General features: G+C 36.4%; 1 protein-coding gene across 1 annotated transcript in view; it reads left to right on the forward strand.

Moving 5' to 3' along the window:
* LOC124170963 overlaps positions 1-13,181 on the forward strand; it is a 52,833-nt gene that overhangs the window by 33,709 nt on the left and 5,943 nt on the right. Inside the window, exons 13-18 of the mRNA XM_046550053.1 lie at positions 1,715-2,099; positions 3,451-3,786; positions 4,592-5,125; positions 5,374-5,501; positions 5,576-5,809; positions 10,073-10,299. Coding sequence (XP_046406009.1) covers positions 1,715-2,099; positions 3,451-3,786; positions 4,592-5,125; positions 5,374-5,501; positions 5,576-5,809; positions 10,073-10,299 — 1,844 coding nt within the window. The remainder of the gene's footprint in view (positions 1-1,714; positions 2,100-3,450; positions 3,787-4,591; positions 5,126-5,373; positions 5,502-5,575; positions 5,810-10,072; positions 10,300-13,181) is intronic.

The raw sequence follows: 13,181 nt of genomic DNA on the forward strand, positions 1-13,181 counted from the left end.
ATTTCAAGTATATGTATTTACGAGAGCAATGTGCATGTTATGCCAAAAGCAGCCGCTTTCGCCGACGCAGTGATTGGTTGTGAGATGGATCAAAAAGGTCAAAAGTATTTTATTATTTGAAATGTTCCTTTCAAGCAATTAAATTTTTAATATGATTGAGGGAAATGTGCAAAGCGTTAACAATGATGCGTTAATCGTCAGCGTCGTCATACCGTTGTCAGCCCTTCATACCACTTTTATTTTCACCAGGTATCTTTCTCTACCCCCACCCCTGCCGTCATGTGCTAACGGACAACCCGAGGCGCTCTGCAATATTCACGTGCTTCTAGCCCGGATTCTTTTCTTTGCCTTCAATTATTTTCAGTCCATATTTTAAAGTTCTCACTTGTTTCTTCGGAAGGGCCATGGTCCGAAGACGAATAAAAATAAAACTAATAAAAATGAAACCGGACTTTATTGAACCCACATGAAAAACACTCGCTGGTTTTAAGCCAACTCACCCAAGAAAGTACGGAACCACTCGTACGAGATGAAGTTCGGCACTAATGCTATAGCGTACGGCATAAGCAGAGCTTACTGCAGAGGGTGAAGCATGACCATATGACTGCGCCATGAAATTTTTTGCTCTAAAGATATGGCAACTTACCCGTTCTTTTCTAATGAGCGTAGCGCCAGATGAGGTGATGAATTCGGATTGCTAGTAGGAATAAACAAAATATCCTGAGATGACATCGCTTCGTTAGCAACTCTGACAAGTGAGACTTATAGCATAACTCGTAAATTGTAACCTGATGCCCTGTTTTCGAAAAAAAAATGCCAACCAGCTCACAATCAGCTGCGAGGATATCGAGATTCGCCAGAAATCACCATCGTATTATTCTATTTCCTTGCTTAAAATGCTTAAATAACGTTATAAATATGTCTTGTTTGGTATCATTCTTTTTTGAATTACGTGCACATTTCAATCTAATAAAATTATAATACCAATTGCCGAAATTCATTGTTAGACACCTTTTGGGCTAGTAGGTGATTCATAGGCTGAAAAAATTCAGTGGGCGAGAATCTGAGAGGCGTGAAACACGATTCTATTGTTCTCGTGGAATTTTTTTCGAAGCTAATTGTAAGGTCTTCGTAATACGATCCCTGCACGAGTTGGGACCTTTTTTTTTTGTTTCGGAGAAGAGGAAAGCTTCAGAGGGGGGGAGGCGAGTGCTGAATGGAGGGGGATAGTGGATCTTGGGAAATGCACTAATGTAACTATCCCACGGCTCTCAGCTTCTCCATATAGTAGTATTTCAATCTCCTGGGAAAGATTCAAACTGTGTCTGTCATTATTAGCCACAAATAACACGTTGTAAACACTTCGTCTCATTTTCATCAGACAATGGATGCGGGAAAATTATACGACTGGACCGTGATCTTCAAACGATCAATGCAGGAAAATGATACTTTGGGGAACGATGGATGCAGGAAAAAATTACATTGTCTTTATGGAACTTAATTTGGGACCTGGAGCGGCGAACGATGAATGTGGGAAAACGATCAATGCGGGAATGATAGATCAGGGTTCCACTGTAATTTATTCTTTAAAATGTGACTGGTACATGATTATGTTGGTGTATAGCGGGTATAATGTTAAGTGATTTGGTTTTAAGGTTATTGGTATCTAATTGTTTATCTTTGTTTGTTGGCATTTTGCATTTTTTTCTTTTAGAGCAAGATGGAGGAGTGGGATCAAGGACTTCTGGATGCATTGTTTGCATCTGTGACCTTCAATTCTGGAGATGTGGTTGACATGCTTGGGAAAATGAAAAATGTACCAGCTACAACATTGGTGAACATTGATTCATGGAAAATTTCAGGACCTGGATTCGTGGTTGTGAAGTTCCTTAAACAGCTGTGCAAGCTGAAGATGACCACAGTGAAGTTGACATTAGATGCAGAGATATTCTCTACCTTAGCAGATCACTTGTCTTGCATTGAGGAAATATTTGAGTCATCTCCTACGAATGGAAGCAATGATGCATTGATTCTACTGGAAGAATGTTTATTGGAGATCTTGCAGATTTTTCCTCATCTTATCGACAACTTTCCAAAAAGTTAGTTACACTCATGAGCTATGAGGAAAGGATGCATTTGGATGGGGTTCAGAAGGTTTTTCCTTGCGCATTATCACACACAGATTTATTTTTTTCCAGAGATATGGTCTGTAATGCTGAGACAGTAATGTTGAAATATGGTAGTCAATATTTTTTGCACCTCTTGTCAATGGGGAGGTGGGGACCTATCATCTTTTCTCTAATGAATTAATGGAGATGCACATGTTAATCGATTGGGGAGAATTTAGTGAGTGTTGGGACACCAGCTATAGTCTGTTCGAGAACACAAATGAATTTTCCTGCACGTTGTGTAAGAGATTCCTGTGGCATACTTCATGTTTTTTTAGATGTTCCTGTGCTGTATTTGATCGTAGGATTAAAAATAGCCTTGAGGCTTTCCTAAGTTTTGCATGCTACTATGTGTTGATTATAGGATTTATGTTATATTGAGGGGTGTATTCCATGTAAGGGTTGATGTGGAATGGTATGATAGGAAACAAGGCTAATTAATCAGGCTCAAACGATAAGATTATTTCACCCATATTATTACCATTATTCATAAGATTCACCTAGAAGGCCTAGAAAACCAATTTCTGTGATCATGTTTTAGTAATGTGAGACAAGGAGGTGGAGACATGTAGTATCATTTCTGTATTGATTTGCTGGAATTGAGAGAGGCTATGCTTTTAAGAATGGACAGGCAGCTGTGGGGAAATGGAATAGTTTAAGAATTCTTTTATAGTTATTGATGGGCAAGGATAATGGAGTGGTGCATTCACTGGTGAGAGCATGTACCATGGTTGAGTACCATTCTTGAGTATCAGTTGGTTTCATATAAGAAGGTATTGGTTTTATCAATGGTTGGTGAGTAGTACTTAGGAAAGGGAAAACTTTGCAGAACTGAAGGTTGTAGGTGAAGAATCTATTTGGATTGGTAAAAAAGAGGTTGTTTAAGTTGATATCCTCTAATCTACTGATCCTCTTATTTTGATTGCCCATCCAAATTAATTCTTAGTCTTTCTGTCCATGTATCCCTTGTACATCATTTCTGTAGAATTTTTTCCCAATCAACAAAAAAGGCTGTATGCACATGTGCATTTCAGGCAGCTAATCGTGTGAGCATAAGTATATCCCTCAAGTCAACTTCTCATTTACCTTTCAGTCTCCTCTCCCTTTATTTTTACCCCATTCAATTGTTTCCCATCCTTATTGTTTTCGCTCGTGAGGCAGTTGCCTCTCCTTTTTGTACTAATTGTTGTATAACACATACCTTACCATTTCATGTTTTGTTGTTATATACCTGTGAAAATACTCTTTTTTGTCTACAAGTGTTTATTCTCTTCTTTTCTAGAACTGTTTATCAGCTTAATTTCATCAAAGTTATGTCGAAAGTCAGCCTGTAACTTAAGCCATTTCATGATAAGTCACAGTGAAGTCTTTGCTACCCTCTTTCTTGAACATTGTGACTCACACTGGAATGAAGTGTCAGAGCAGTTTGAAAGACTTATGTCACATTTACAATGCATTTTGGATGTGGGCAAACAAAGTATTACTGACTCAATTCTGACTCATATCTTGAAGACCAGCAGAGATATCCTAGTAATTGACAAGAACATTTTAATGGAGATTCCATCATGGATATCAGCCTACCCTCAGCTATTTAAGCTTGTAGTGATGAGAGTAATGGGTAAGCTCTTAATTATAGTTGAGATTGGTTTACATAAATCCTCAATCGCAACCCTGATGTTGACTATTATACACAAATTCTTTCAATTTTCATATCTTTTATCGCCAGTTGATAATTATAAAAAAATGTGTTTTGGAAGGGATAATACTTGATATTCATTAATGAAGCACAAGGGGTCTTCACTTTTTATTTTGTCTCTGTGTGAAGTACTCTTTGTGAATATGCATCAGTCATGATATCTTTGAATGACGATGAACCTCTATACTGTAGACCTTGTACATTTCATCTCCATTAAGATGGAACCCCAAATGAAGTATTGAAAGAAAAAGTTTATTCACTTTTATTTTATGAGGACTTTCTGTGTGTCATAAGTTTTAAAATTATCTGAGTCCTTAAACGGTATATTCACCTTTAAGTACACACATTTTATGTGACTAAATTCTGGGATTTGTTTGGTCAATGCAGCCAATCCATGGTCAACACATTGACACTTTCATCCTGCTAAATTAGTGGCAAGTTAGGTATGTTGATGCTATGTGGGATTGTGTATCGAAAAATTTTGAGTTCAAATTAGTTGCTTCAAAGGCCTGGAAAGAATGAGAGATTTCATAGTTTCCATTTTTAGGGTGGAAAGCCTATCATAGAGATTAACTTCAGGGACATTATACATTGTTTATGTTCTTTGTGGAGGCATTTGCAAGAATGATGAACATTAGCCAAATTTAGGACGAAAATTTTCTTTGTTTCATATTTCCTTGTTTTTATATGATTTTTATATTAATATGATTTGGATTCGTTATTTCAGACGATGAAACATGCTTTCACCTTTACAATCAAATGATTGCCAACCCTGAACATGGCTTGAAAGCTACAATATCGTCTTTAGAAGTTCTCCATCCTGTGTTTGAGAGAATTGAGAATGCCTCTTCACTGAAGTTGAAAGAGAAGCCAAGAGTTTCATTTTTGCAACTTATGCTTTCTTCTTTTATCAAAATTTTGAAGACTGCAGTGAAAAATGAGAGCTTTCTCAATAGCCGAGATGCACAAGTTGCTGTGAATAAGTTTTCACACATGACATCCAACTTGTTGAACTTAAATGAGAGTGATGACTCAAAAATTAAGTGGCGACGAATAAAAAAATGCACCATTTGGAAAGAATTTTTGCAGTTAGCTCTGAAGGTTGGGATAGGCCAGAGTAATGGCTTAATTTTGAAATGCCTTGAAAGAATTTGCTCCAAGGTTCTGTCCATAGATGACCCAGAGTCTAGTGTGCTTTACAAAATGACGATTTTGCATTCCAAATTTCTGGAGATCATGTTGGAGAACAAGAATGGCAAAGGTAAAATGTGCATTAAAAATTGTTGATCTAACATGAAATGTTAAGTCGAATGTTGAATGATGATTATCATACCTAAAAACTATTGTAGTATTTGCTGTTTAGCATATGTGTTGTATTTCTTTGATAAAAGCTATTTCATGGATTATTTTGTGCTATTTTCCACTGTGTCGATACTTTTATCAACTATAATATCTTTTGAGAGATCAAACTGAAAATCTTATTTATTTCATGCTTCATATTTATTTCAGTTGAACTTCTGGAGCTTATTTCGATGCTTCTTGAAAAGAATTCTTCTAACAAGTCATCATCATTAGTACCTACTTTACTAAGCTCGTATGGTTTATCATTGAACAAGTGTGATATTTTAATCCTTAAGGTGGGCTATAATTTTTATGGATTTTGGAATTTCAATTGGGTTTTTGTTTAATTTTATATCTTTGTATTATCCAGGTTTTGAAAATGTTGGATGATGGAGGTATGAATTACAATCAGTTTAGCCCATTCCTTTGGGGAAGTACAGCTGCTAGCTTTTTTTCTATAAAGAGGAAAGCACAGACAACTGCATTTTCAGCATTTTCTATTTTAAGGCAGCCAAAGGCTGACCAAGTTCTTGACCTCCTTGATGTTAATATGGTAAAGAGGACAATCGACAGCTTTCCTATGCACAGGAAACTTCAGGCTGAGGTAATCTAATTTGTGTTCTTTCGTTTATATGCTACATCATTTTCTGTGCTAAAAATATCTATCTATATTTTAAGGTTTCTTGGTTAGTTAACTGTTATTTATACCACTACTGTACTTAACCCTCCGGAACTCGCGCTGAGCCTGCTAGGCTCACATTGTTGATATTTTCTTAATAGTTTTTGACCAATTCTCAATAATGCGCTCAGATTTTCTCTACCTTTTCCTTACCCTTTGGGCTACGTTTTACATGCGCAGAATATCCCGATCAACCTATCATAAGGTTGGAAGATGATACTTTTGCCTTGTATGCATGTGGTCTGAGCCCCTCAGGCTCTACGCGAGTGCTCGCGTTACATTTTTGATTCACACTCTTAGCCTATTCCTTTTCTCTGATTGCCTGTATAGATACAATGTAGGCTGTTATGGGTAACCTCTAACACTATACTCCTAGTAAAGGTTCTTTTTCTGCCAAATCGACTTGATATTTTGAAAGTCAAAACTATTTACATGGGAGTATGTCTGAGAAGCCATTGTTGCTCTTCCTACTGTAATTACAAGCGCGCTATAGTTGACACTAAGTAAGCTACTTGTATTGATTTCACACAATATTATAAGCTACGGCTCGTTATAATTACACCTCTTCTCGAAAAGTGTATTCACTTCGCCACTCGGCGGCCATAAAATTCGGAGGACACGGTCATTCTGACAAGAGAGTGCACAGATATTGGAGGTTCTCTTCTCGCTGAAGTATCAACTGCACCAGTTTTCGCCACAAAACCGTGAGTATTTTGTTTCACCGTGCTGGCAGTGATTTTTTGCTTGCGAAAATTATAGAAAATACAACGAATAACAGCAAAGAAGACAAAAAAATGATAGGATAGCTGCAATTCATGAGATACAGGTATTGAAAAATGTGTGTATTGTAATGTGGTACCTGTATTTGAAAAATTTGACAGTCAATTGTAAAAGTTCTTACATTATTGGTGAATACACAACCATTTATGAGAAAATTGTGGATTTTCGAGGTCTATTCGCATTCCAGCAATAAATAATAAGTATGCCCAACAAATACTGGATAAAAAATTTTGCTTTGCTAGGTATATTCTAGAATATTTTATACTTAGAACTTAGAAGTGTATGCTGGTAAACAGCCTGATGGATCGTTTTCGGTCAACAACGTGATCCGATATCGTGAAGAGATTATGCTCCCCATCAGCAGTACTGGGAGAAATATTTCGATTGACAATTTATTTGCCAGTTTCTGTTTAGTAATTGAACTCTTGAAATTCCGACTTGCCATGATTTGAACAATTTGCAAAAATAAGCAGGAATTGCCTACTTTTTTTCGTTGAAACACAAAATAAAAAATCCAGTTTATTTGATTTCTGCAAGAACTGTTTTTTTGCGTCATATACTCCAAGAAAGAATAAATTTGTGTTTATGATATCAACCATGAACTATGACAAAAAAATGATGAATATAGTGGAGATGAAAGAAAGCCAGAAATGATACCTTTTTACGACATGATAAAATCGGGAGTAGATACACTAGATCAGTTATGCACGGCTTACAATGTATCAAGAAATGCACGGCATTGTCCTATGCCAAGAATTTACGTTATGCTAAATATTGCGGAGGTAAATTCCTACATTTTTAACCGCGGAAACAAAAACTTAAAAGTAAAATCTTGGAGAGCGTTATTTATGCAATTGTCAGCTGGGTTCGTAGATGAACACGCGTAAAAAAGGGGAACCATAAAATCGCTCCCCAAAGAGTTTGGGCTAATCATAAGACGAGCCTATCAAGACTAGCCGAATAGGTAACTAAAAAAACAGAGAACCCAAAGTGCACTGGAATTTGAAAAATGTGTGCAGACTGTGGATACACGAAAAATATATTTACCGGGTATATCTGCAAAAATAGCGGAAAGTGTATTTGTCTTGCGCATACTCATTTATTGTATGGTGCATGCTTGCAGAATAATGTTCATTGCTAATTTTGCCTTATAATGTTCTTTCTGTCCTAATATTAATACTGTGTAGTGGTTTTATGAGTCAGTCAATCAATAACAAGTAATGGTAATCTATTTTATATCACACTCGATATGAAGAAATAATTACATATTTTATCACACGTAAATGGACTTGATTTTCATAAAATGGACCATTTCAGCATTATTAGTTTGATTTAAACAAAAGAAGAGGAAAAATAATCGACTTGAATAAGTGAGGACTTGAAAAAGAAAATTGAGCCTGACAGGCTCAGCGCGAGCATTTGCGTTCTAAAAAGGGGCGCGAGTCCTGCAGGGTTAAGAAACCGTATAATAGAATACCACACAGTTAAGAATGAGTTAGTGAATTTTATCTATATTTTATATATTAATGAATGCATTGTTTTGTATTACAAAATTAATGCTATTGCACACAGAACAGAAAGCATGGCAGTCAGTAATTGAAGAGCTTTAAAATTAAGGTGTGCTCAAAGACTCAAGCTTTTTTCTGTCTAAAGTATTTCCCTTGTATTTTTTTTTAAATATTGAAGCATTTATCCCCATATCTGAAATATGTGGACTGACATTAATTTTGTTTTCTATGCTCATTTCAGTCCCATTAAGTAGAAGAAAGCAATCCATGTCTTTTAATTGCATTTTACATATTTTGTGTTTATTAGTGGTCTTGCTAGAGTGTGAGCTGCCCTCAGCTGCTGTTTTGAATTTGGCCCCCTTGGCCACACAGTGATGCACACCTACAGCTTGATTCCGTAAATGTCATAAGCTCGTCATTACTGGATTTATGATGCATCTGTCAATTTTATGGCGTTGGCGCAGTTGGAGCAATTCTGAAACTTTTCACCGACTTCAGTGACACTATCTGCCCGTCAATTCTATCACGTCTAAGAGAGCCGGTGAAAGCTAATTCTTGGCAGTGCACCTTGGTTTTTAACGATGAATTATGGTCATCAATGCGTGGTTTTAGTACTTTTTATATATTTAGTACTTATTTTATATGTTTTAAGAAATGAGGGGAAGATGGACAACATGAATTGCAGTGATTATTGCCTCTAGTGTTTAAAGGGGTAGTGCATTATCCCAAATAAAAGAATATGATAATAGGAAGATGCTTAGACATATGCATATTCATATGTCTATGCATTCAATAATATCTATGAAGAAGACTTTACGTGAGTGATGTCAAGAACGAAGATGAAACCTTTTTGTTTGAAAATAGACACTGTAGGAATATGTTTGAAGGGTTTTTTCTGTATATGCCCGGGGTTCGAAAGAAGAAAGCATTGTAAGAATTAAAAAAAACTCACGTCAGATTTAGTTGAAAATTTTCACTTATTCTTTCAAGGTCAGTTTACCCTAGTGGTAGTGTACAGCGTTCACAAATATCAGGGGTTGGAACTTGGAGAGAGTACATTTTTTCCATTCTACCACATTGTCCATTTTTGTAATCTGTTCCATGTTCATTAGTTTTATTGATTACAGAGATTATACATTTTTTTACTTGATGGCTTTTTGAGAATAAGCCCTAAATTAATATATGAAAAGTTTTCTGCTATCAATTTGTCTGCCATCGTTAGACGTCTCCCATCATAAGTTAGCCAAGTGACACTCGCTTGAATAATCGCTCGAAAGCTCCACCTGTCAATTCTCCCCTGTGAGAGATTGCACCCTACATAAGCATTTGGTATTTACAGAATCGAGCTACTGGTGATGGATGATGTGCAACTGAGTCAGTACAAATGCACCCTTCCTCATAATAAGCACAGCAGCCTTCCTGAATTCTGAATTAAAATCCAGAATAATGTTTATTTTGTAAAAATGCATTTATTCTCTTAAAATGATTGTGAATTGGCACTTCATCTGATGAGCCACCTCTGATTGCTCAGAGAAGAAAATTTTAAAAACTGTCTTTTAATGTAAATATTCTAAGAAAACATGAAATTTGATGTCATATTCATTACATACTCTAAATGATGTGTGAAAGTGTCCTTTTCTTTTTTTCCATATCATCATCAGTAAATTGCAAAGTATCATACTAACCTACCTCCAAGAAAACTTCTTCAGTCCGTCTTCTCACCTCTCATTTGGATTATTGTAATAACATCGCATGAAGTTGATGTGAAAACTGGGCTCAATTTTGCAATAATTAAGATTCTTAAACAATCATGCTTTTTAGTCCTTGTCTAGAATATTTTATGTCTCAAAGTATTGGTGTGAACTCATATATATAAAGCATTTGAATTTTATTTTCCCAGGATTCATTTGATGCTGTGTATGATGAAACAAATATATATGATCCATGTTTTTACCTACCAATTTTAAGCCATATACTAGCCCCAGAAAATCCCATTAAAATATATAAGGTGGTGCAGTCAGGGGCTTTAGCACTCACTGTGATTGCTCTTGGAAGTTCTGATGCTGGAGTGAGAAGTGCTGCAATGCATATTCTGGCAAGATTTTACTCCCATCTAGAGACTGGCAGGCAAGTAGCTTCTCAGTATTTTACAGTCATTGCTATTTATAGAGCAGAAAAAGTTTTTCTTATACATAAATTGTTCAATTCCTCTGGACAGTTTATGAAGGACACTGTTTCAATGCAACTGCTGCTCAATTTGAACAGTTTAACTATGATTCACTCTGTTGCCCTCATCAGCTTAAGACACAATGGTTGAGCAATTGGTGCTTGTATTGAGACCTAATTGAAAAGTTTCATTTTTTTGCAATCCACAATGCAGCCACTTTTTTTTATGGTTGTAACAGAATAAGAAACAAAAATTTTCACTGAACAGAACGCTGTGGTGCTCAATGGGGATAATAACAAAACTACTGTCCTCTCAAGAAGTTGAGATCCCGAATTTGAAGTGTTGTCACTCGTTAACTACTCAATCAGTTGCATTGAAATGAACTGGAAATAAAGAATATTCAAATCTATGTTTCCTCGATGTATATTATTAGAAACTAATCCCAGCATTAAAGATTTTTCCATCCAGCCTTCTATGAAAAAAGGTATACAGTGGAACCTCGATAAAACGACACCCCACGGTGCACTAATAAGCACTCGCTATAGCGAATTGTCGCTTTACCGGAGGTGGTGAAAATAATAGCCAATATACCTCATATTACTCCTTTATTTTTATTTTCTTGCTTAGACGTGTTTGGTGTTTTTTTTGCCATGGTGTGTTCCATCAAATGCTGTCTATTCATGCAACTCATGGACGTGCGGGTATGCTGACGACTGCTTTCTGCCGTCCGAGGAACAAAAGAAGATCAAGCATTCGCGAATGCTAATGGCACAATATTTTCACCAAAATTAACTACTTATTTATCGAACGACAGTTTACCACATAAATTTGAGACTGAGCACTCCATTAACTTCATTTCTAACACATCGCTAGCAATTACAGAGATTAAGGAGTCTTGGTGTAAGTTTTTCCGGCGGTGAAACCCTCGGTATGGTGAGAGCCAACACCAAAAGGGCCTCGTAAAAACGAAATTTTTAACATGCTTATTATAGGATCAATTGAAGGTGCACCGGCTATCTCTCGTAATAGCGGGGGTTTCGCTATAGCCCGTACTCGCTTTAACGAGGTTCCACTGAACATAGTTTTTGATGCTCGGAAAATGGTAGGTCCTCTTTGAACTCTATTTTCTCAAGAACTTGATGTATTGACATGAGGTTTTGTAAAGCGAAGGAACAGACTTTTATTAATGTGCTAATGTAGTTGCTTAAGAAAACTCTGCCATATTCATTATTTCAAGACTAACAGAAATTTTAAAAACACTGATGGTACTCAGTGTTGGTTTTTATAACCCCTCGTCACTTCATCTCCGGTTGCTAGCTTCTTGTTTATTATGTTTATGATATTTATCATTATATTATATTGCTGTTTGCAGTTTCTTCTCAGAAGTAAAAGAAAGAACATCTTTGTTCTTTACAAGCAGTCCATCGCCACACACAGCTGATTATATTTAGAGTGAAAACCTCAAAAATTTGTTATTGTTTTTGTTTTGACTAATATGTATTTGTTTTGCTTGCTTTGTTTGTGAAGAATATAAATATTTATCTTGCTACCAAGTTAATGCTTGATAGGAGTTACACCTTCGTGGTGGGTAGTCATCAGCCGTCAAAGTTGCCACCGTGCCTACCAATTCCCTTCTCATCTCTACCACAAATTGGACCTCTAAACCAGGGATAAACATACATCAAAATAAAAACAAGCAATTGTTGGTAATAATTTATATTTTAATATTTTTCCACTGTGAATTTACATGGTACTGATAGTGCTTTTGAATTTTCTCTAAGTCTTGAAATAATGATAATAATTAAGTTAGCCTATAAACCACTGAGAAAAGAAACCTCAGTAAATGAAATAAATACTGCAACATCATTCCAAGTAATGATATCCATTCCATAGTGATATGCCTTAATGGAATCAGGATGCCTCATTCAATGCTGGCCTCAAAAATATCTTTCTTCTTCTGGACACAATTTTGTAAGTCCGTATTTGTATGGCTTAAGTCATCCTCAAGCAACAGGTGTTCATCATGTGCATAGTATATTGGTAATTGAAAAAAAATACATTTCAAGGAAACCTAGGACACACACAAATCTTTAAGCCGACTGTGTGCAGTGACGGCTTGTGAGTCAAATGCTGGGAGGGGCGCACTCCACAGGGGAGTCAAAATTTTTGAATATTTTGTGTATTTCAGTGAGTTTTTCAGGCAATCTAGAGACCACTAATACAGAAAACAATCACTAACTCGATTAACTCAACTACAAATAGGACTATTTACATTAAAACAATTAACACATAATAAGTCAACTGGTCACCAAAACAAGGCACCAAAACTGGTCACCAAAACACTGCAAGATTATACTGCCTCGGGGCGGCGTGGGGATGTCAACTCACTAGATACGTCATTCTGCACATGATCGGGCGGCGTCCCAAGACACAAGCTTAGACGCGTCATAGCACCAGCAGCCCCCACCATTGCCACTCTTCATATAACTAACTGCATGGTGATGGATTGGGATGTTCTGGCCAGTGCCCCATGGCTACAAATGCAAACTTCTCGTGCTATTTTTGCGTGTTTTTCCTACATTTTCGATGTATGCGATTAAAAGAAACTCCTTGGTTAATAGATGTATAATTACAATTGAATGGGTATTTAATTTTTTTCCTTTTTCAAATCTTTGGGAGTGGTGGCATTTGAGAGTCCTTATGGCAAGCCGCCACTGACTGTGTGTTTAACAGTGTATTTGAAAGTAAAATGTTGTAAAACAAAGCGATTGAAAGGCCTAAATGAAATATGCTCTGCCTATGCACTTAATTCAAAGAATGTCCAGCACATGACTAGGTAATG

The sequence above is a fragment of the Ischnura elegans genome, chromosome 1, assembly GCF_921293095.1.
Source record: "Ischnura elegans chromosome 1, ioIscEleg1.1, whole genome shotgun sequence".
NCBI lineage: Eukaryota > Metazoa > Arthropoda > Insecta > Odonata > Coenagrionidae > Ischnura > Ischnura elegans.